This window comes from Rhizoctonia solani, chromosome 14 (genome assembly GCF_016906535.1).
Source record: "Rhizoctonia solani chromosome 14, complete sequence".
Classification (NCBI taxonomy): domain Eukaryota; kingdom Fungi; phylum Basidiomycota; class Agaricomycetes; order Cantharellales; family Ceratobasidiaceae; genus Rhizoctonia; species Rhizoctonia solani.
Genome location: NC_057383.1, coordinates 536165 through 560158, shown reverse-complemented (window position 1 = coordinate 560158; position 23994 = coordinate 536165). Strand labels below are relative to the sequence as shown.

General features: G+C 43.9%; 6 protein-coding genes and 1 non-coding gene across 7 annotated transcripts; 3 read left to right on the top strand and 4 right to left on the bottom strand.

Moving 5' to 3' along the window:
- Positions 1 to 1695: 1695 nt before the first annotated feature.
- RhiXN_10810 (Tuberin) lies at positions 1696 to 4264 on the bottom strand (the record flags this gene model as incomplete). Its single annotated transcript, XM_043330625.1, has 3 exons — positions 1696 to 1896; positions 1950 to 3520; positions 3571 to 4264. 3 exons carry the CDS (start codon positions 4262 to 4264, stop codon positions 1696 to 1698), a joined length of 2466 nt encoding a protein of 821 aa, XP_043185970.1.
- Positions 4265 to 6052: 1788 nt separating this feature from the next.
- RhiXN_10809 (uncharacterized protein) lies at positions 6053 to 9408 on the top strand (the record flags this gene model as incomplete). Its single annotated transcript, XM_043330624.1, has 6 exons — positions 6053 to 6201; positions 6507 to 6688; positions 6737 to 6898; positions 7182 to 7668; positions 7723 to 9340; positions 9391 to 9408. 6 exons carry the CDS (start codon positions 6053 to 6055, stop codon positions 9406 to 9408), a joined length of 2616 nt encoding a protein of 871 aa, XP_043185969.1.
- Positions 9409 to 11182: 1774 nt separating this feature from the next.
- On the bottom strand, positions 11183 to 12220 carry RhiXN_10808 (Transposable element Tcb2 transposase; the record flags this gene model as incomplete). The annotated part of the gene is made up of 1 exon (XM_043330623.1): positions 11183 to 12220. The coding sequence occupies one exon, from the start codon at positions 12218 to 12220 to the stop codon at positions 11183 to 11185; it is 1038 nt and encodes a 345-aa protein (XP_043185968.1).
- A 1613-nt stretch (positions 12221 to 13833) lies between these two features.
- Positions 13834 to 15567, bottom strand: RhiXN_10807 (uncharacterized protein; the record flags this gene model as incomplete). The annotated part of the gene is made up of 4 exons (XM_043330622.1): positions 13834 to 13869; positions 13915 to 14547; positions 14631 to 15047; positions 15106 to 15567. 4 exons carry the CDS (start codon positions 15565 to 15567, stop codon positions 13834 to 13836), a joined length of 1548 nt encoding a protein of 515 aa, XP_043185967.1.
- A 4171-nt stretch (positions 15568 to 19738) lies between these two features.
- RhiXN_10806 (U3 small nucleolar RNA-associated protein) lies at positions 19739 to 21479 on the bottom strand (the record flags this gene model as incomplete). The annotated part of the gene is made up of 8 exons (XM_043330621.1): positions 19739 to 19901; positions 19958 to 20152; positions 20210 to 20475; positions 20532 to 20697; positions 20751 to 20825; positions 20879 to 20919; positions 20976 to 21154; positions 21212 to 21479. The coding sequence occupies 8 exons, from the start codon at positions 21477 to 21479 to the stop codon at positions 19739 to 19741; spliced, it is 1353 nt and encodes a 450-aa protein (XP_043185966.1).
- A 360-nt stretch (positions 21480 to 21839) lies between these two features.
- Positions 21840 to 23384, top strand: RhiXN_10805 (F-box-like protein; the record flags this gene model as incomplete). The annotated part of the gene is made up of 1 exon (XM_043330620.1): positions 21840 to 23384. One exon carries the CDS (start codon positions 21840 to 21842, stop codon positions 23382 to 23384), a length of 1545 nt encoding a protein of 514 aa, XP_043185965.1.
- Positions 23385 to 23697: 313 nt separating this feature from the next.
- On the top strand, positions 23698 to 23790 carry RhiXN_12453. The gene has a single exon. It is a non-coding gene; the product is annotated as a tRNA-Met (tRNA).
- Positions 23791 to 23994: the final 204 nt, after the last annotated feature.

The following is a 23994-nucleotide window of genomic DNA, read 5'->3' as shown; positions in this document are numbered from 1 at the left end:
ATATCTAGGATTTATGAGATATTGTAGATAAAGCTATCTACAATATAAGGGGTATGGTGGATTGAAACACTATCACTCAATCACAACAATCCTTACAGTATTGTTGCACTATACTCAATGTTGAACTCAACAACTGTGACAGTCAAGGGGCACAGGGTTGCAGTAAGTACACTAATAGGTTACCCTGTGTCTGTTGGGACTGGCCTATGGTCTTAGTGCGCCGAATAACCTCCTATGCTATTTACAGTGAGTCAATCACTAAAGTAAATGCGCAGATAAGCTGTTAAAGGCTTGTGTGTATATGTCAATATATAAGAGTGGATAAATGGATGCATTAGAAGCGTCTTCACAGGGTCCTTTTATACCCTGAGAAGGTGCACAAACAAGTATATACATGATTGATACCAAGAGGGGGTACAGGAGGTACAGGTGGCAACTGAAACACTTGAGGGAGCCAATACTTTGGTACATAGTAAACAAACAACAGATCCTAATATTTGCCCCAAGGCAATGTTTGCCCCAAGGCAGTATTTACCTGTGTGGGTCCTTAGATGTCCCAAGGCTAAGTGTTTCATCCTTGGAGTAAACAATCCCAAAGGTAGGATACCCCTGCATTGGGTACTTACAGTAAATGGGGCATAACTCAGCCAAATGTTGTCCGTTTTGGGAGTTTGACCCAGCGTTCTGGAGCGCACAAACATGCGCACCTAAGCGCAAGCAATTCGGCAGTGTGGGATGCCCGGGTGATGGAGAAAAGGCGCATTTAGTGCGTTGGCGCTTAAGGGCTGATTAAGCGCCGGAGCACTTGCCTATGCAACAGGGGGGACCCTGAATATTTCTGTGTGTAGCCACAAGATAGAATCTTGAATAATAAATACTACAAACAAGAGAAATATTACTTGTTACTGTATATCTACTCAGCTGAATTTATATATATTTAAATGAGTGAGAAAACAGCATATATGCAAAAGACGTCGCATATTAAGGGCATTCCTGAGCTTTGTAGGTTTTGTAAAGGTCACTATTGGATAGAGGGACCTTGAAAATCTTAGTTTGCATCTTTATCTCATTTATTTACTGTGAGATAACTAGTGTAATTAATAAAATAAGTACAGATTAAAGAAGAAATGTCATATCCATAACAACGTGATCAAAAATGTTGTCCGTTAACCTTTGTTTAAATTCGAGAAAATGGGAATAAATTCCCTGGTATCAACTGTGTCTACAACACTGACGTGTCATGATGATGTCATAGGTGGAGGTGGCTATGTATGCTGATTAAGCGCAGGTGGGGACGTGGCTTGGCGCTGAGCGTATGATATAAGCGCCAGAGTCACGTGATTGAAAATGTTGTCCAATTGTCTTTGTTTAAATCCAAGAAAATGGGAATAAATTCCCTGGTATTGAATGTGTCTACAACAATAAACAGTACAAACAAGTCCAAATGCAACATGCACACAGGTATTTGAGTTATGATATTGATATTTCAACAACATGTTACCATGTGTTATTCCACCCCACCTTTTTTGTTGAGTATGCTTATCTTGTAATAAATTCATGTATCCTCAATTGACACAATCACATTTAAATTACAAACTTTATTTCTGTACAACTTACTCCACAAGCACACTCCACAAGATTCCTCCCATCAGATCTTTGGCAGTACAATTGTTTTCAGTATCTGGATTAGGCATTTCAACTAAGCTCTGATACCAAGTCCCAAACTTCTGCTATTCCCTGCAGAAAAACATTAAGTATTTGATCATCATTGTCAACTCTCCAAGGGATATATTCCTTTGTTAGCCATGTCTGGAGCTCAAAGTGTGACATTCGTGTGGGGGTTGGTTCTGTTTCTGTTACCCCCAGGTTTGTTACAAAGGTGACGATGGCCCTGGTCTGTGACGGAATAATAGTAAGGGAGCACTAAAAACGAAGGCATGGGTATTTACCTTAAATTTCTTGAAAACCATTATTTCCATGCAGTCGTCACGGAGAGTGGGTATTATATGGTTGAGCGATTCGGAAAGATAAGCGAGTTCTCTCATCCACTGATAAACCTGTTCAAGGATCTCAGGAGGTGATTTGCTTCCTAGTACGTCTTTTAGTTTGCTGTAGGACTCCCCCGACCGAAGTTGTTCGTACGTCCTCCTTTTCAGGCCCAGTGCAGAATCTAGAGCGTCTTCTACACCAAACTCTATCCCTCTTACAATAGCTTCTTTAAACGCCTGGTCCCAACATGTCTCCCAAGCCGCACCCCACGTCCCCTTCCAAGTTTTCGCCCAGTTCTCTGCATAACTTTCCTCCCACCTAGAGCTACACGTCACGGGTGCTAAAAAAGGCGCTTTTCTGCACTTTTCCGTTACTTTATCCCACTCTTGTTTGGCTAAGACATTTAGGTTTTGACGAAACTGATCCGTACCGGAAACTGACATCATTTGTTCCCAGGCTTGCTCAGCTTGCTTGGTGGGGTCGACTTTGGATAGTTGCTCATGAGCAAGTTGTCGATTCAATTCCGCTTTATTTGAAGCAGTTTGCCTAGCATTATCTTTCTTTTCTTGATACGTCTTCTCTTTGGTCTTACCCACAAACGCATCCTCCAGTTGACTGTTTCGCTGAGCATCGGACAAGCGGGGGATAACATGTCTGCGAAGGACCCTTCTTGCCGACTCACTGCGCTGCCGTGTTGTGGCTGAACTTGACGGACGAGTGGATGGGTAGGAATTACGGGTATGTCCAACCGTGGCTTGTTCTGGTTCTGGGATAGCAAATGGCTCGGACATTACCCCTGAGATTGTCACGGGTGACATATTAGGTGCGGCCTTAGAGGTAGTAGGTAGGTGTACTTGAGATGAAACTTCTGATATTGAACGTAAGCCAGTATTAAGAGCTGTGGGGTCCATTTCCCCGCTTGAACTTCCAGAGACCAATGTTTTACTTGGCGTTGAAGATAAAAGGACGGGAACACTCTTCCCGAATCGAGGAGACTCCCGAATCGGGCTATTGACCATGTGTGACGTTCGATCAAGCTCTCTCGGAACTTGCTCGCGAAGGGTCGTCGAGCTGGGGATATTGGATGCGCTGTTTGATAATACTTGCTGATCTCGATCAACTACAGTGTGAACCAACCGAGTGGTTCGAATAGCCAAATGGGCAACTGCCTTTGTGGCCAGAATCACACCTACGACGCTGGGGTGCATTGTATGCCTCCGTGGTTTGGCACCGCTCTGAGACGAACGAGGATTGGAAGTAACACTCTCCACCGAAGTCGCGGCCTCTCGACCTAGGCGCTCTCCTTCCGGCCATGCCACAGTCCATGCAGCCTCTATCGCGCTTTCTTGAGGTGTCGCCCAAATTTCATGTGCTCCAGAACCTGAGAGTACACAGGAACTCCCTATCCAGCTTACACCACGGCTGAGCTTGCTGACAGCATGAATATGGTTTATGTACGGGTTGGCCACTTGGTTCGAAGGACGAAAAGTATTACTTATCAATGGCTCGATTGCTGAGCGATAAATAGGTCCTAAATATTAAATGGATGATTCTAAACTCGAGCCTTAGAATAGAACTGACCATAACTACTTTCGCGATCACGTGCAAATGATGGCGGAGTGTTTGCGCCAGGGGGGTGTGGAACTTCGCCCTCGTCACGTGCAAATGAGCTGTGGGAGTTATCATCTCTACCCAGAATAGCGTTAACCATATCGCTACTGGACTGTGATAATACTAGTTTGATGGGAATTCTTCCTACTACCCTACTATGAGCACGTCCATTCATGGAAATTGTCGTGCCCCCAGCAATACCAGTAACGGCTTGAATTCTGCCACTGTTGCGCAGCTGAGTCGTTGGTCCAAATTCCTTCCAGGCATTGTTCCAGTTCTTCTTCCAGGCACTGTTCCAGGCCTCGTCCCACAATTTTGGATCTGTCAGCTTCTTGTTTCCAGCTAAAACTTCAATCCGAGAAATTGTTGAAGCTGAAACCGATAACCAATCTGTTCGACCCGATCTACTTCCTAATAGAAACACGATCTGATACCGAGATGCCCTGTAAATCAATTCCCTCGCCAAGCTCTTTGCGTGCTCTGCAATAGTACTTTCCCAAAATGCGCTGCCTTGTTTTTGAAGGAGTTGATATGTATCTTGCCAAAGCTCTTCGATCAAGTTGAGATCTGAATTCGGCGTATGGAAAAGGCTTCGGCGCGGGGGACAATTTCGAGCGACGTTTAGCATAAGGGCAAGGGCGAAAAAGTCGTTACAGTAATCCATGACGAAATGCGTGGTTGCGAAAATGGAATCGAACATGTGCTTTCGGATAACATAACATACTCGCAAAATATAAAGCAGATTTGAACAGCAATCGTTGTTGAACTTCACAGAGATAATAGGCGAAGATATGGATTCTAAACCCAGGGAGGAAATGTTCTCAATTGTATCTTGAATATCGATCTGCGGTATGATTCCTGTTCCGTAGTCAATTGATTTTATTGTTCTTTCAAGGCGATAGATTGAGCCGTCCTGTAGGAGTACCACCAGCGAGAGCGGAACAGAGCTCAGGACCCCGTGTGTTTCTAGTAGCCTAATTTCGCAAATCGTTGAGCAGCGCAAGCTCCTGCACCAATCAACTATTGGGCCTTGGAAAATGCCCAGAGTATCATCGAACTGAATGATACGTTTCATGGATTTTGATTGAGAATAATAAGCTATGTCTAAGTGAAAGGGCTATTGCAAGTAGATACTAGGATATGCGTGAAGTGGTACTATACTAGCAAGTGGGCAAACGGGATGCAAAGGGTTTACCTGCTGGCGCTCTAGCGCCCGCACATGTGAACCCGGAGCACACGTGTAGTAGACCTGCAATCCACAGCATTTCAGCGATCGGACATGATGAGCTCCAAAAGTACGGAATATCAGCACGGCCAGTTCTTGCGAGAAATCAACACCCAAAAACTCGGTATCCGCAGCTCCACGGCACAGAGGGACAAGCTGGGGATACAGATTCATGAGAATACCGCTCGAATTTTGTTGGCATTCTGCATACAACGTACAGTTTCTAGGCTCAAAGATCCGCGCTTTTAGAGTTGACTATGAGTACTTACGCTTAAGGCACCGATTATTACAAGCCTACTTCTATCTATGAGGTCCCAAAGTTGCAGATCGCTCCAGAGCACTCAGGTTTTGGGGCCCTGCTTCTTAGATATACTGTAGATCCAATAAATAAGGGATTCCCCGTGAGTACTCCGGAGCGCTCCACGAGCACTTCCAGGCATGCATTGCACCCCATCTCTACGGGACCCTGAAAGTCTCGGGAGCGCTCGCGAGCGTTCGGTATGACGCTTGGAAGTGCTCGTACAGTGTTCCCAAGTGCTCGCCCAGCAATCCGGGTCCGTCGGATCCTAACGAGGGGGTTCCCAATACCGAAGCGTTCCAGAGCGCTCCAGCGTTTTTTAGGCCCCCATAGGGCATGCTCCACAGTGCCCCACCTTTACAAGTCTATGGGCACCCCAGGTTCTTCATGGTATCTTCAGACAGTATTATTGCTCCAACTGTTTTTTTCCGCTCCCCCTTAGTTTCCATTTGAGGACCTTGCTTAAGCAGAGGACTACCACGGCTGAAAGCCTTTGAAAATTTGCGTATAAATTCTGGTATATTGTATATCTCTAGACACAGATGAAGCTAGACGATGAACTCAAGGAGCTCGAATTGTAGTATTTTAAGCCTCAGTATTTGGTACATATGGAGTCGGAATCCCTTATAAATAATCGCCGCCTCATGTAACACCCAACGTTTCAAACACGTTTTCTCAAGCACTTGAAAAGCTTCGCAAGCGCGTGGCTACTCTTAAGAACCTCAAGGCTTAAGAATCTGGGGTAGTCACCACCTGTTCACTGTTGATCAAACCGTGTGTTCCATGAGGCCTTGTCCGGAATGTATATTTACATCTGGCTTTACCACATCTCACAAACCCTCAGACCATCTTGCTAGTATTAAACCTCAGTACCATAAAGTCATCCCGCCAGTTAAACTACAGTACTAGATAACTACCTCTACTGAATCATGAAAAAACTGCACGATACCGATACTACCTTTCGTCATATTCCAACAGAATACGACAGCTGTGGCCTAGGACGGGATGATCCTGTTTGGTTACGATATATCACTGAATCCAATAAGTGGGATGCGCAGTTGGTTGAGGGTTGGAATAAGTAAGCATTATAAGAGTGATTTCAGGCTTGAGCACTTCAGGTTAACATATAAAATATTAAATAGGGGGATGGATGTTATACTGCGTAAGTGCTAGTTCACAGTCAGCCAATCGATTTCTAAATACAGATTATTAAGTCTTCGTATGTATTGAATCCACTGATTTACTCCCAAGACATAACTCATTATGATGGTTTATTAATACCCTGATAGGCAGCACTGTTTTCCGCAATAGTGACGACGTAAGACAGAATAGTACGCTTAAAGTACAGATGATTGACGATCAGTAACCTACTTGCGATTTCAGCTTCTTGATGGAAGGATGTAAGCGCTTGCAGAAAGACCATCAGGAAACTATTGCAGCCGGAATACCGATCATTGTCAATCTTCTGCAGGCCATTGCTACAAATCAGCCCCCTTCCATGGAATTGAATGCGACATTGCCTTTGAACGATTTTAAGCCCAAAAAAGCTGATATCATAATTAACGGTGCATGGTTTCTCTCTCTAACACTAAGTGTGAGCGTTGCATTGTTAGCTATGTTAGTGAAGCAATGGGGAGAAGGCTATCGGCACGGTCATGATTTATCTACGCCATGTGTACAAGCACGGGTCCGTCAAGCCCGGTACGACGAACTAAAACGCTGGAGGACAGAAGATGTTGCTTTGGCTTTACCAGTATTGATGCATACCGCACTTGGTATGTATTTTTTAGGTCTATATTGCACGTTTATATCTTAACGACTATATGTCTGTATCGCGTATATGCAGGGCTCTTCCTTTTTGGACTTGTTTTTTTTTATACGAGCTCAGTCACACCATTGTAGCTCTGGTACTAGTTATTGTGATTTCGACATTTGTGGCGTACATAGGAACAACGCTTATGCCACTTTTTATTCCCTTCTGCCCCTACGACACCCCGCTTTCCAGCAGAAGATATTGGTCGTTTTTTTCTTCTATTCTACGTCGTATTTTTGGTTTAGCTGACGAACACAGCCCAGTCCAATCGCTACCATGTCATCAGAAGGAGAAGAACCGCTCCGAAACAACCAAACCAGATGATCTCACAGCTCGAGCACTGGAATGGTTGATAGGGCACTCACAAAACAAAACTTCCATTGACATTGCTATTCGGGCCATTTCGGACCCCTCGCTAGACACAAAGCTCTGCAAGTACCTGGGGAAGGCCTTGCTTATTAGGCTTGTTGCCCAAAAATTCACCGCTATCTTCAACGGAGCCCTGGAAGAGGGCGAATGCGATCCTAGCACTATTATCATCCACGATGCTCAATTAAAAAAGGCAGCGTTGTATGGGCAGGCGTTAACAAATATAACCAAACATATTTCCATACAGACAATTTCTCAGGATGTTTTAAAAGGCTCCGCAGCACGACATCACGTAGATTCGGAGAGAAACTCGATTGCGTTAAACAAGGATCAAGTAATCGCAGTTGAACGTGGACTTTTTTCGTAAGTCTAAAAAAACTCAGCTGCAGCAGTGCTTGAATTTTTTTATAAATACAGAATTGCTTTAAGCGAAAATCCAGCCACAGCCAGTTCTGGAGTCACTTGTTTGTCGGCATGGTACACCTCTACAAACCGCTCATCTCAGAGCCGAGAGAAGTGGAAGTCGATGTTGGCCCAGTTGATTTCAATTCTTTCGAAAACCAGGCAGCCTGGACGCAATTGCCCCGAGCCCATCTCAATAGCTACAAATCAAGCAGAGCCAGAAGGAACAGCCCAAAAAGGCAAAGAAAAAGAAGAAAATAAGGGTGTTACGGACTTAACTATGACCTTAGGAGCTGGTATGATTGATCGTACCGTAAACGCTCTTCTCTTTGAGTTGGCATACTGGCGGTGGGACTTGAGCAAACAGGAGAAAGGAGAAATATTTCATCCTCTGCTGGGGCTCTTCTCCTCGTCTCTTCTCGACGGTTCATCTCGGCCAGGAATGTCTGCTGTCCTAGCTGTCATGGGAATTCTGTTTTCCGAAAATCAAGAGTTCCTGGACGACAAACATACAACCACAGAAGAGCACTGGGTCTCTGCTTCTGATTACATCTCAGATACCAATCTTGAGATAGATAACACTAACCAGGACATATCCAAGGAAGCCGGCTCGGGTCTAATCCATGCCCCAAATGTTAAGAGGCGCTCTCTCATAGCGCAAAAAATGGCTCGCATAATATCCAATAATCCTGACTACCTGCTTAAATATGCTGATAGTTTACTCTTAATTGGTCTATCTGGGCTACTTGATTCAATCTCGGTCTTAGGACTGGGAAGCTTGACTCACCAGATTGTCAAAATTGTTACAATCCAGCTAAACAGCATGCCCGTTATCTTTCATTCTGGCCCCGTATTGCTCCCCCACATTCTCCCACCGACAACAGACCTTCGTTCACTTATGGCAGATGCCGTTACTCGATGTCTGAGCCCATCACCCTTTCAGGGCCCGTTGCATCCTTTCCAAGATGAAGACAAAGCACTATTGCTGGAATGTATCTGGGACAAGAGCTATTTATTGTCGGAATTTGGGCACCAGTTACTCACACCTATCCTACAACTTCTCGATCTGACTAGCACTCCACAGCTTAGTGGGCAATGCCTAAACGCGTTGAACGAATATTTCTTCACAAATACAAACCCTAAACACGATGGCATGAACACAAGGACGTACCGTGATCCAGTGCCTGTAGACTGGGTGTTCTTTTTATCTCTTAATCTCCCGCTTAAACTAGCGGAGATCATGAAAGAAAGCGAAGATCTCCGCTCAAAAGCTATCGCGACCTTTGATCATTTCATGCAGATAATACCAAGCACTTCCGATTACCAGGGTAGCAAATATGCACAAGACAACCCAGGCAACCGGATATCCGAAGTTCTAATTCAAATGACAAGATATGGTACCCTTGGCGCATTTGCCAAAGGGATCCTGCACCGACGCGAGCGCCAGGATCAGAAAATGTGGAGGAGACTGCTCATTGATCTCCCTGAGTGGTTGAGTCGTGAAGGAGGCTCTGATAACAGTCTATTGGTGACCAATTTACGCCAGTTTTGTTCCGAAAACTTTGAGGACCCGGTATTGACGACGTTGGCATTTGGACTGAACAATGAATTAGATAAGAAGTTCACCGACCAGGTATGTAATAAACCCAATTTCGCGTTGCATGACTCAAGCGAAAGCCACAGAGCCCAAGTTCATCTTGATGATTGCATATACGATTCTGATGACTTTCTTGATCGTACTTTCAAGACTTCACCGGATATATTTATAATGATCGAATTTTAAGCTCCAGGTCACCATTGCATCTTTACCCTAGCACTAGGGCTTAAGTGCTTGTACATATGCTATCACGTGTACAGTTCATGAAGTATTCATAGTCTAAAAACACCCCAGCGCGCTGCTGTGCCAATTAAAGATACGGAAATTCCCTAAGAGATAGCCTTATTGTATTACTCAAAAACCTACCGGGAATCAGTATGTAGTGTGGGAAGTTTTGTAGCCTTCCACAGTGAAAAGAAACCCTTAAACTGACCGGGAAACCCGCGTTTATTTTGAGGTGGTAACCCCCTGTGAGATTAAAGGGAAAACTCACTTAACTTTAGGGGTGTTATACCCCTGGGACAATTCTATGGGGTAAGCCACTTGTTTTTCGTTCGTGCCACCCACCCACGTTTTGTGGTTTACCTCCTTATTTTCCATTTGATGTCACCCAGTACTGGATCGTTCAAAATTCATTACACATTATTTTTTCATAGGAATACATAGAATAAAATCCGGTCACCAGCACCGTGAAAAGAAACCCCCCTTTAGTTTACGGTAGGTAACCCCCTAGTCTCAAGGGTGTTTCCCCTTACTTTAAGATCGCTTCTCCGTCTCGCGTATTCACGCCATCCCCCCTTATTTTGTGCCACCCCCTTGTTTTTGTATAGTCATCAAGTGTTCATTTTATGAAATTCACTGTAATACATTATAATTAGGCATAAAAAACTAGCACACGAAACATGACCAGAACCGTACGAGGCCCATCCAGTGGGTAATTAATAATACCGGTGACTGCGCGTACAGAAAACAAAATAAAATAAGGAGGAAAAAGAATGGGAATTTTAAGAACTGGTAGGGAAGGTAATGAACGCTTAACTAGTACTTCGTGTTTGAACAAAGCGACCTCGAAACAGGAATCAACATTTTCGTCGAGCTTTTGATGCACAGCCCATCCTTTGCAAGAGTTTAGCCAGAGTACCGGTAAAAGCAAATATCTTACGATATTATGCATTAGATGAGAGTCGGATGTGATAGGGTCACGACTGGTTACACGAGTGAGACTGCACTCAACCTGTGGCTGAGTCCTCTCGAGTACGCAAGATTCTGACTCCGGCACGGGTATACTCTACGGGGTCCCCAAAAACTCTGGAGCGCTCTAGAGTGCTCCGGTTTTGGGAACCTCCTCGTTAGGATCCGACGGATCCGGATTGCTCGGCGAGCACTCGAGAGCACTCCACGAGCACTTCTGAGCGTCATAGTAGACGCTCCGGAGTGCTCGCCGACAATAGCGAGTCTCGGAGTGCTCCCGAGATTTTCGGAACCCCGTAGAGTAAGAGGTCGTGCTGGGCGCTGTGCAAGGCGTGAATCCTGTTAATCATAATGAGATTTGGTACTAACCATTGCGGCCTAGCGTACTCAGAAGGATTATATACACTTGCGCCCAAAAAGATTGAGCCACGTGAGCTCAAATCAATGACGCTCACGCGTCACCCGCACGATTGAGAATTCGTTTACGATGTAATAGTAGATTTTGTAGATACAGTAGTATAGAACATATATACAAAATTTTAGATTGAAACTAAGTCTCCTCGTGGAGATACGCGTGAGCGAAATTTTTGGGCTGGCTCATTCTTTTTGAGCATTTTCAAATTGCACCTGCAACTGCACGCATGCACCCAAAATGACATGCAAAACTGAATAATTTGGATACAAATTCTAGTATTTGGTGTTTCCACCTTTAGCTAAATACACAGCTTGTACTTGATGCGGTAATGAATCATACAAATTGCCAATATATTTTGGGGAAATTTGTTTCCATTTGTCCCTCACTATTTTCCATAATTCTTCCTTATTTGAAGTGGGAGGTTGGTGAGTACGCACGTGCTCCTTCAGATGCCACCAGACATTCTCAATTATGTTCAAATCCAGGCTTTTTGACAGCCATGGGAGGACGCTTACACCCCAACTGGCAAGCCAATGTTGTGTCAGCCTGGCTGTATGCTTTGGATCTTGGTCATGCTGGAATGTAATGTCAAACAGGGTGATTTTATAGTTGGCAAGGGTTCCAAAGAAGGCGTCCCCAAGGATTTCAATGTATCCCAGGGCGTTCAGCTTGCATTGTATAAGGTACAATTGCCCAACTCCCTCTTGGGTAACGCACCCCCAAATGAAGATACCCCCACCACCATGAGATATTGTCTTTTTGGTGTATTGGGGATTATACAGGGACTCACCAGGTTGCCTCCAGTAATATTGGCCACTGTTGGCCCCAAATAACTTGATTTGGACTTTGTCTGAGAAGACAATGTTGTCCCAGCGTGATTGTGGCCAGAATAATTGACTGTGGGCCCATGCGCAATGGGCTTTCCTATGCTGATAAGTGAGCAGGGGTACTTGGCAGCGTTTGTACGGCCATAAACCCAGCTCTTGGAGGTAGCAGCAGAGGGTAGAGGACCCAATGGCAGGGAAGTACTGCTGTCTAATATTTGCTGCTGTCAGTACTCTACTCCAAGCTAGGGCCAAAGCAGCAAATCTGATGTTGCTGGGGGTTAACTTTTGTGGGCGCCCAGGAATGGGATTGTGTTGATTGAGTGGGCAATCAGCAAGTCCATACTTGGCCCAGATACAACCAACAGTAGCGTGAGAGACCTTGGTCTCAGGTTGCAAAAGCTGAACAATAGCCCAATCTGAGTATTTGAGCTTTTTCAGCGCAATTATCTGAGCCTTAGTCTTGGGACTAGTGTATTGAGCCATTTGTGCACTCTTGGCAGGTGTTTGAGCGTAAAAAGGGGTGGTAAATGGCAGTTGATGAGGGAGGACCAAGTAGCTTATATAAAGTGATCAAAAAGAATGAGCCAGCCCAAAAATTTTGCTCATGCGTATCTCCACAAGGAGACTTAGTTTCAATCTAAAATTTTGTATATATGTTCTATACTACTGTATCTACAAAATTTACTATTACATTGTAAACAAATTCTCAATTGTGCAGGTGACACATGAGCGTCATTGATTTGAGCTCATGTGGCTCAATCTTTTTGGGTGCAAGTGTATATACAAATGAGTATACCAACTTGATATGTACCTTAGTCTATACAAAGTCATCTGGGCCACACCTTGAACTTTGCAATCTCTCTCTGAATCTAATGAGTATTGCAGCGGTCAACTCAAGCAGCATACACCCCCAAAAGGCTTCATACATTGCAACAATAACTGTCATAGTATATGGGCCAGGTAAGGAAGGCCAACAAGTCACTAAAACAGATAATATTAACCAGGGTCCGGACTGAGAGTTGGGTTATATACCATATTGGGTTTAGGTCTCATGGGTAGTGTACAGAATGTAACTGCCCCCAAGTAGTTTACCATTCTCTCTGGGTTATAGTGATTGTTGAAAGCGTAGGTGTGACAAAGATAAATGCAAAGCTTTCTCAGCTTCCTCAACCAAATCACTTTTTTTCTGCAGTTCTCTGGAGTTCTCCAATTAGGTGGCTTAACTCTGCAATGCTTGCAAGGGCTCTGAAGTTGCAGAAAATATTGCCAAGCTGAATATGGATGTATCACAGTTGCTGTGTAGCTATCCTAACAACAATGGCCTATTTCAATATATGTGTAGGTATGTATATGTGGGGACTGGCAACCCCATAGTCTGAATTGTCCAGATCACGTGACCAATTTAAGCGCCACTCTCATAGTAAAAACCAAGAATGCTGCGTGCACCCTTCCACAAAGCAACATAGCCTGAAGTAATTGCTTGGATACATTAAATATGTAGTTAAAGAAATGAATATGAGTTTAATTTGAAAAAAAAACTGAACTACAAACAAACTTCATTGTCAAAGTACATCTCTTTGTCTTCTGGTGGTTTAGTATCCTTTATTTCAACACCTTCTGTGCTCAAGAAAATACCTGCTTTCAGTTCAGTCCCACCAATGGGTGTCATGCCCTAAAGGCGTGACCACCTTAGAATCCACTAAGTCAAAGAAATAGTGAATATATGCGCTATTTTCATGAAGATTTATGGATATATGCATCTTTATGCTATTTAGGCGCTGAGCGCTTATTATGTAATCTCATCACATGACCTTTAGTCATGTGATCTTGTTTTCTTATCTCTGGTCATGTGACCTTATCTTTGTTATGATGTTTGTACATGTAATTACTCTTCCCCTTCTCTGTTGAATAAATAAGGAGGGTTCTGAGAGCCTTAAGCCTCAGAACTCAACCTCTTATCCCCATCCCACATCTACTACCCTAAGACATACAATTAAGAGTATTGCCTGAGAGCATACCAGTCCCTGTCAAAGGTTCCTTGCCCTGCTATCTTTATAGCATTAGTGCACTTTACTATATTGGTCTTGTCCAAACCCTTATCTGGCAATTGCCTTGAGCATTGTTGGATCCCACTAGCTGATAAGTCCTATATTAGGCAATAGCTTGTTGGGCTTTACCTTGTGGTAGTTGTTGGCTCTGACAATAGGCTGATCTGTTGCTTCAGCTTCCTTTTTTTGTTGTTTCAATGCCTCCATTATTTCCAACACCTTTGCTTGTTTTGTCTTGAGCCTACTTTTTACAAGCGTGTGCTTATTGCTCTCATGCAGCTTGTTGATTTGATTGTCAAGTTCCAAAACCTTCATCTTGCATAGGTTATTGTAGCTTGCATCTTTGTTCAACTGAATCAAAGCTATCCTCTTCTGGTAAGCTGTCTTTTGCTCTGCAGACTTGACTTTCCAAGCCTGGTTTGCCACTACTTTCTCCATTAGACCATTGCTGATACTCTTGCAAATGCGTTGGCTTTCTCCACTAGAATCCAATACTTGTGCTTCACATTGCACAAAAGCCTTGTCCTCTTTGGTAAGTGACTGTTGGCTCCAATTGTATGTTCCATTACAATGCCACATTACCCATGCATTCCTCTGGTTGTCTGTCATATTTGGTGCCCAACGTAGCATTTGTTGGCATTGCCCTAACAAGCCTTTGCTGATGTTGTTTGTAGCAGGGTTCCATGCACTATCATGCTGACCTTGAGTAGCTTCTGCAATTGTTTCTCCAGGCTCAAACTCCACTGTAAATTGCTCCCATGTCTTCAGTGACCCTCAAAAAATGCAATTACAGCATGCTTAAGGTAGGGGAGGTTCTTTGACATTGCTTGTATCCAATAGATTACATCTGGACAGTCCCAAGGTTGCCCATCTGGTGTAGGCGTATTTTTGGGGCTGGAGTTTAGTAGCAGGTTGGGATTATTGACAATTGTGTGACAATGGGCCTTAACCTGGTCATGGAGTGGACCTAGGTCTAACACATTGCAATTGGAGCCACAAACAGCGCACATATATGGGCGCCCTATGACTTGTGCATGCAAACATAGCACAACTAGCTTGGTGAGCATTGGTACATCTTGAAGAGCCCAGTAGACATTCAACTCAATATTGGTGAATGAAGGAACATTCTTGGAATTGCATATAACCTCTAGGAGCATAATATATGCTTCCCTGTGAGCAATAAGTTCAATTGCTGCATTGCAGTGCAAACCATATTGGGTGTTACTTGTGTCTGCAAATTGATTGGAATGGCCTAAAACATCCTGTAATTTTGTACCAATGAGCATATGGTGATTATTTTTAAGCAGGTTTGTTACATACCATGAGATAATTATCTACAATGCTTTGATGTCCTTTCTTGTCATCCTTGTTATTGAATAATGCTCCAGCTAAGCTGTTTAGCTTGATTGCTCCCCAGGCTGGGTGCTCATTGGCCTTCTCAGAAAGCTTCAAATTAATAATATCATACTTGTTCCTGAGTGCCATAGGAGGCTCAATGTTGAGATTTTCCCACATATTAGCCATTGCTGAAGCGCCCCCCTTTACAGCATTGAGCTCCTTGTGCATACAACACCCAGTCCATGCAAGAAAGTCAATATCAAACTGAACTTTGGGGCTCAATTTCCAAAATTCAGCTTCACCTGTCTGGGTTGCCAAGGCAAGCCATGCATCATGCAACAAAGCCTGCTGTTGTTCTGATGGGATTTCCAACCAGTTGTCAAGCTGAATGCTTGCTGCTTCCATGTGCAACCAGAGTTTCTCTAATTGATCCTCCTGGGACATGTTTTTAAGGGTCTTGTCACAACTCAGCTTGGACCTATGGTACAAGGGGGCTTAAAGTCTGTGGCCCTATCACCAATGGACTATGAAACAGAGAGGGGCAACAAGGGCCCAGGGGGTATGTTTAAGGGTAGAGAGCAACAATGGCCTGGGTGATGATGCTTAGTAAAGTGCACTATAGCCAACTAAGGGCTTGGGCAAAGGGATAGGTGAGAGTAGAGGATGAATTGACAAAGAGGTCAAGTCTTGCTGTTCTAGCGGCAACTTGACCTGGTTTAAATACATGAAGCAAGCCACATCAAAAACAACAATACTAAATAATGAGTCATTTACAATTTCACATCATATATCAAATACATCACATGATCTTGATGAGTCATAAATATATACCAAAAAAGGAAACTGTCTCAGAAAAAAGCTAGAAAATAGTAAAAATTCATGTCATGCCAATGAAGGTCATGACAGGTCTCAAGACCACGCAGCTTGCAGTCACAGTTTTGCTTCCAGTTCTGGATGAGTTCCAGTAGTTGCTTTTGATCAGCTGCATGATCTGTAAGCACACCACAAAGTTTATGGGCCACCCCTTTGCTGTTGATAGCCAAGTTCTTCCCAATAGGGCTACAAGAGAACAAGGCACAACACAACTCAATAGCATTAACCCATCCAGAGAGTTGTGTTTGTGCTGTGTGATCAACAGCTCTATGGACACCCAGGGTTTGTACTAATGGAGGGTGTGTTGAATTGTTGTCTTCCTTCTCTAAGTTGGTCTGGAATTGCATATGGAGTGCTTTAGCTTCATATTGTTGATTTTTTATTGTTGTACCATCTCCACACATGGTAAAATCTACATTTAAGAATAGTTAGATTGTAAAGATGGGAATATGGATAGTTAACTTACACTTTGTATTATTGAGATCATATGCAACTTGCATTTTGGCTTTAATAAAGCCCTCCTTCATGATTCTCCCAACACTTTGTGTCATGACCCAAGAGGCATGAACACAGATACCCTATTATTCTATTATCTTTTTATCTAAATTTTACAAATTATATGGACCAGGGGATGTTCCCAACATGACCACAGGCCATGCAGGACTCCCCTGGCAGAGCAATCAACATGGAATGCAAATGGTCCCTTTGTTTAGCCTGTTAGCTTTGTCCTCTGGTTACTTAGTTACCATATGTCCTTAGTTGCATTGTTCTATTGTTCTCTTAGTTACCCATACCTTTGTAGTATGTCTTCCATTGTTCTCCTTTGTACTTTACAGTTCCCTTGTTCTGTATGATGTATATAATGAAGGGAGAGTTCTGGCATTCAGACCAGAACTTGACCTCCTGTCAATCTACTGACTACCCTCCCCACTCTCCTGCTCTATTCTAAGGGGTCTTGTGCCATATTTGGCAAGTAATCTCTCTATCTAAAGTGTTGGTTGCAGTCTTCTGCTTATCCCCAAAGCCAGCACTGCCTCTTTAGGCATTTATCCCATTCTTTATTAGTCAGACTCTGACACTTTGGGCACTTATTTTGCCCTCTATGTTGATTCCAAACCCTCTGGTGCACGCATCTATCACTTTCTGGATGTGTTCAATTGATACACCTTTGCATACAAGTTGCCGCAGCATGTTACAGACTTTGGGATGTATGATACCAACAGGGTCCTTGAGCAAGTAGGTAACTCTTGTGGTTGATTCCAAGGTGGCCTTTAGTTTCTTTTCCATCCTTTCAGTTCTTTTACATGCCCCATCCTGAGCGCAACGCAAAGCAGCTAAACAAGCTGTGAGGGAGCTGAGTATAGTATCCTTTTTGTGCTTCTGAGCTAACACAGTCTCTAGCTGGTTGGTTATGTTTGTTACACAACTCTCAAGCTCCAAAATGCAATTCATATCCTGTACAGCTTGTTTTGCATTATTTTGAGCAGTTTCCTCAAGGTTTTTTAGGGAGTCAAGCTTAGATTGCATTTTCTGAGCCTAGAAATGGTTTCTTTCAGTACTGAGTTGTACCTTTAGAGACTGAACAAATTTACCTTAGTCTTAGCCTGTTTCTCTTGTTGTATTGCATTCTTATAGCCTGTTCTTAGTTGCTTCATCTGAAGCTCTATTGACCCCAGCTCCTTTGATCTATTTGCTGGTCTTGCTACTGCTGTTGGTACAGCTTTGTTACTGAGACTGGGCTCTGTAAGGCCAGTGGCTGGTATCTTGGGGGTATGAGGGCTCAATCAACTTGTATGTGCTTTCTGGTGTGCAGACTGCTTGTTCATTGATTTCACATGTCAAGTCATTGCTCATGGCCACTTGTATGCAACCAGGTACGGTGGTTGAGTGAAGGAGATGTATAAATGCAGATGCAATTGCTCATCTATGTGGCTTAGTAAGCATTGGCCTTACTAGAAAATACTTGAACATTCAGGCCCATTGTACTTGCCCACAGCATAGGTAAAGGCCTGATTTCTGGCAGTAATATGATAAAGATTTATTTGACACACCTATCCTTGGAAAAATAGCTCAGTATAAATCAGTTCTTCCATGTTTAAATTGCAAAAAATGGAACCAAGTCAGCATTTATCCCCATATTTTCAAGTTCCCTTTCCATGGATGTATTTTACAGGGGGAATTAACATAGTTACAAGGATTTTTGCTGTGATGTAGCTTTGAAAATGCGCCCAATTACGGGGCACTTGTCCAACCTCCTTGGACATATGTAGCCTACTAATTTGTCATTGGACAAAAATCGCTTACAAATCATATAGGGTTGCCGGTCCCCAGTATATGTATTCATCTTACTAAGGAAGATCTTTGTATACAATAGGCCTGTTCAGAGATCTCTGCGCATGCTTTGGTTTATTCTATTTTATCTTATCTTATTTATCCATTTGTAATACTGGTATTCGTTTTTTGGGCTCAAAAAAATAACTACGTATACTAATGCTCACTTGTTTTGGAGCAGTAAAGTTTGGATTTTCTGAAGCGGGTGCGCTCATTGAGCTACAATATTGAAACGTAATCTCATTAGCAGGCCACCTTGTAGAATTTGTGCTGAGAGCTGGGTGAGAACAAAGCGCCCCATCTACAACAGCTGATTAAAGTAGAATCACGTAACACAGGGGGTTATAAGAAATAGGACATTGGTAAAACGTCGCCGTAAAACCCCATCCGTGAGTTGATGTGGGTTTGACAACGCGACCAAATCAGACCAGAAAAGTTTTCAACAACTCTGGACCAGGACGAATTCAAATAATACGTTCGCAGAAAAGAATTGATTAGATATTGAAGACGCGTCTTACGAAAGCTTTGTATATTGGCGACCTTCCGCAGGGACAGAATTCCACGGCGAAATTCCGGTCACCAGGCGCCTAGTTCCCGAGCGCCAACTGCATATGCAAGTGCAACTTATACAGTAGAACCTGAGAATTTGTATAACGTTAATTCGTGTAAAAGCGGCCTAAATAGGCAATGGGCTTTTCCCATCAATTATTGGAAATTGTGCCACCCGAAAAGCTGAATGCTGAGTGAGCCTCACCGACACCTTACAAACCAAGTGGCTTGAGTCATAACCACGGCCGAAATATTCGGCGATTGTGCGCATATAAGGGGTGAAAACGCATGCAAGCTTGTATTCTACCCCTTCAAACACAGTTTGGCTTATTCATGATTGCCCTACTCGATCTACTTAGCAGCCGACAACCAGTCCTTGCTGGAACTACGTACCCTTCCGCCCGTGAGTTCATAGATGTGGATCAGCACATTGAGACCGGGGCCCCACCCTCGGAAGAGGCCATTGCTGATGAGATTAGGCAGTCTTACGAGCATATTCTGTGATGAGGATGTACTTGTCTTATTTTATCTTTTATCTATGTTGCTTCTGCAGTACCCCCACGTGATTGCTTTTCCGCTCATTTGTACATGTTGTGAACTCTCTGTCAATCCGTATAATTGTCCTATTTCCAATTTCCCGAATGTATACGAATTCTCAGGTTCTACTGTATAACCCTCTGAGTCATACCAATGAGTGCCGCGCCTAGTACTGCGCATATAACGATGACTCGACACTTGACTCGGTTACTCCGATGGAACATACTAGATTACTCTAGTATTTACACGATATTTCTATACAACTTTCACCACAGTATAAAGGCATTTTACAAAGTAGATAGCTACCAGATGAACTGTAAGAACCTCACGTTTGTTCTGCCACCACAACCTTTTTTCGTTCAGCCTTCGGTTTGCTCGCCCCAGCTCGTGTATGCTTTCTCCTCCGCTCTTCTTTGACCGCACGGGCATCGAGCATAGTCCTTTTGAGCTGTCCAGCCTTCTTGACTGCAACGGGGAGATTTTGTTGCCTAATCCAATTTTGTGAGTATTCATGGATGTGTTCACTACTTGTAGAGCGACATACCTTTCGATCCGCCCAACCTCCTTATCCATGCTCCACCTCTCTCGCAATCGATCCCTGTACTCTTTCGATGCGCGCTCTCGGCCTTCCACAACACCCAGTTTCTCCGATGCACGTGCTTTCCATAATCGCACATTCCCATCATCCGATCCCGATAGTATAAATCGCGCGTCCTGGGTATAGGCCGTTGCAAATACCCTTCCGAAATTAAATTAGTAAACTTGCAGGGTTAAAATATATGCAGAAAAGCCTAACCTTTGCATGCGTTTCCCAGTATACACCACAGGTTTACTTCCTTCGCCTTCTTTCCATATTCTAACTGTACGATCCCATCCTCCACTAACGAATTCTTGTCCTGTAGGTGACCATCCACAAGACATAACGGCTGCAACGTGACCCTTGTATATTTGAGTTGGGTTGGTGAGCGATCGTACGTCAAAGGTGTAGAGGTTGTGGTCTTCGGATGCAAGGAGGAGAGTTGTTGGAAATGTGGGAGACCAGGCCAAGGCGTTGGCGCGCATCTTGGAAAATAAAGGAATGAGTCCATAGAAGAACAGATTGACAGAAATTTTCGTACCTGCATGACCAGTCGTCTCTCTGCCTTGCCAGTTCGAATGTCGTACAAGGTCAAGGTTCTGTCTGTACCAGTCGTAGCGAGGATGGAGGACTCAGAGAGGTTAAAGCGGAGAGCCGTAACGGTTTCATTTGAGGTCGGGAAGGTAAGATCGGAGACTGGGGAGGATCTATGATTTTAATCAGTTCAGTGGCTCTGCGTTCGAGAAAATATAATACAGACTTGGTCTCATCCCATAATTGGACGATATTTGATGCCGTTGCAAAGAGCTGGTCCGTTTTGTGATGGTCGATCGCACTGTTATGTGTTGTAAATATTCATAATCTGACATCACAAAAAAACCGACTTACTTAAAGGCTACTTTTCCAGGGAATACGTTCAAAGGAGCATGCTAGCGGTTTGCTAACTGTGAGCTCTAGGAGGTTTCGCTGTCTGGTCAAGACTCACAGCAATTGTTTCCTCTTCATCGGATGTAAGCGAAGCATCCCAGAGCTTGACAGTTCGATCGACCCCACAGCTAAGTAACCTTGGTCCGTTGGCGTAGGTGATTGCTGATACTGTTCCCTTGTGCGCTCCAGGGACCTTGAGCAGGTGCCGATGAGTCACCAAGTCATGCACAATGATCTCTATCAGAGTCATGATGATAAGCAAAATTTCGAGCTGCTGTTCCCAACCGTACTCACCTCCATCCCCACTCCCGCTGGTGATTGTCTCCAAGTCTCCAGCTTTGGTTGCTAGTGTATATACACCATCAATATGTCCCTCGAGGCTAGCAACAAAGGGCTTCGAGAACATCCGCTCGATCTTTGCTGCATTTAGTGCTCTGGTTCGCTCGCGTGCTCGTGAAAATGGGTGGGCTAAAGGATCTAGATTTCGTGTAATAGGTGTAGCGTCTCCCTTGCGCTGAGGTAGATGAGACTTGAGGTCATGTTGCAATACTGAGATCTTCATGAGTGATCACTGGAGCCGGTGGCGACGAGAAAGGCCACAGAGGTGTATCCAATATGAGCAGGGATAGAGTGACCAAACAAGTGAGATTTGATCACCGTACTTGGCGCTTTTCAAGTATGAATCGTAGGATTACCTAGAGCGATCGAATCCGTAAAAAGAGCCCAAGCGCTAGTGTCGTTCCAAGGGGATTTGTTGTGATGTGTGGTGGTTCAGCGCGAGTGAAAAATCAGCACAGCCACCAATGCTTGCAGATTATGGTATTTGCAATTTCACCCCTGTCCTGTATCTGACTTCGACAGTTCCATAACCAACTTGACCGACAGCTGCAATATACAAGCCCAAATGAATCGGATAAAGACCATGGAAAAACTCTACTCGACAAGGCTACGGGCTTCTTGCGCACTGAGCGATTATCGCACAGCATGCTTGGATGGTCTGGACACTTCTGATCTTTCAGGCTCTCCGGAACTCATAGGACGCATGTTTGAGGAACTATCATCGATTGATGAATTGGAAAAAATGCTCAAAGAATCTAGATCGGTTGTTGAAAAAACCATGACGATGCTTACGAGTTACTCTCCTTTACTACCTGACGAGGTCTGGGCTCATATCTTTCGTATGGTCTGTAACACGACCCCTTGCGATCTTCAAGGGATGGGAAGCAACCAAAAAATTATTTCTCGTGGATATTACCTAGAGAGTCTATCTCATGTTTGCTCTCGCTGGCGTTCCATCATCATTGAGCTGCCTTGCTTGTGGAATCACATCGACATCCTGCACTGTCATACGAGTAGCGAACGTTTCTTTGCCAGAGGTCTAGTGTTTATATCAAGGAGCCGGAATTTGCCCATACATCTTCATGTCGCATCTTTCGGAAACTCTACACCTGAATCTGATAGTAAACTAGACGAATTCTGTGCGCACCTATTTGGTCGGATCCATACTTTAGAAGTCATATGCCCTGGTGATCGTCTGGACAATAGCTCACAAGCGGTGGTTCAGGCTTGTTTATCGAGCTGTCAACCTGGAGTCTTGCAGCAACTTTCATTGGCGCATTTTTGTGGGGTTTCTGATAGATCTATCGGTCAGCTCTCTCGCAGTCAAGAACTCATAGAGGATGTTATGGAATTTGTTAAAATACTCTCTCTCAGTGGATATTATTTCCCCCACTTGAGAAAAACATGGAACAGTTTGATTGAACTTTCCCTCTGTGCCCCCAAAGACGATTGCGCTTATTATCTTAGACAAAGCGACATCTCACAACTTCTAGCATCTTGCCCTCAATTAAGTGCTTTGCATTTTGGCACCGGTATTTCAGATAACAACATTATTAGAAGCATCCCTCCGATTCCACTCACAGATTTAGAGGTTTTGGACCTTCGATGGTCCGGACACCGTAACTATGGCGCTTTGTTCTCGCTCATTTCGCCTACCAAGAGGCCCCTTCGAGTTTTACTTCGATACCGATTCACTAATTCGTCTCCTCTTAACAGTTCTCGAACCAGACATTTCTTCCTTCACTCGAACATAATTCATCTTTCCATGAAGGGACCGACCGGAGCTGTCTGGATCCTCCGTCTCCTGGCATTGTTACCACAACTTCGAGTGCTAACATTGATTGGCTCCACACTAGATTCGCGTTCCTCTACGATTCCTCCTAACACTTCGTCCTTTTCTCGACTTTCTCTCTTGGAAAAGCTCCGTTTAGTGCACTGCAGCATATCAATTTATCAGTTGAGGAACATCGCACAGGTAGATCCGATCAAGACTCTGATCGTTCAAGATTGTAACATCGGAAACTATGAAATTTCCGGCGAAGACTTGGTTGGTATCGCACCCGAGATACATTTTATTGATTCTTCTGGAAGTAATTCCAGAATACAGGATTGGGATGAGAATTTTTGAGAAGAGCAGGAGTGGCAGCTGTTGTTTTGTATTTAACCAACCTAGAATGTCATTTTTCAGGGATCAAATAGCCAAAATTCAGGAGCCCTCGCTATGACCAGTTTATAGTGATAAATATCTGAACGCTGGGAAGATTCAAAATCTTGGAGTATTGATGATACGTACTTCCAGAAGTTCTTTTCAGAGCAGAATGTCATAACTATGTATATGCGTGCACATTACAGTTATACAAGCAGAGGTTGCAAATATTGAGAACGGGCGAGTCAAGCAAGTCAAGCTGATGTGGAATAACATAGGAACAACTAAACCACCAAGCTTCTTAGCGCAGTGGAAGCGCGCGGGGCTCATACCATTAGTAAATGGCCTTGATACCCCGAGGTCCTCGGATCGAGACCGAGAGAAGCTACTTCTTTTTGTCCTTTTTCTAGTCAGCGAGATGGACGAGTATACCTTTTGAATTGTGCAAGCGGCTCTTCGGTGATTGCGCTGCGTGGAACTCGGTATCTAATTGGTGTGGCGAATGAATGCGGCGAAGCACTTGTAAGCTTGTTGTCACTTTATGACTGCATATGTTGTCGTATACCTGCAGACGTGTATCAACTAGACAGGC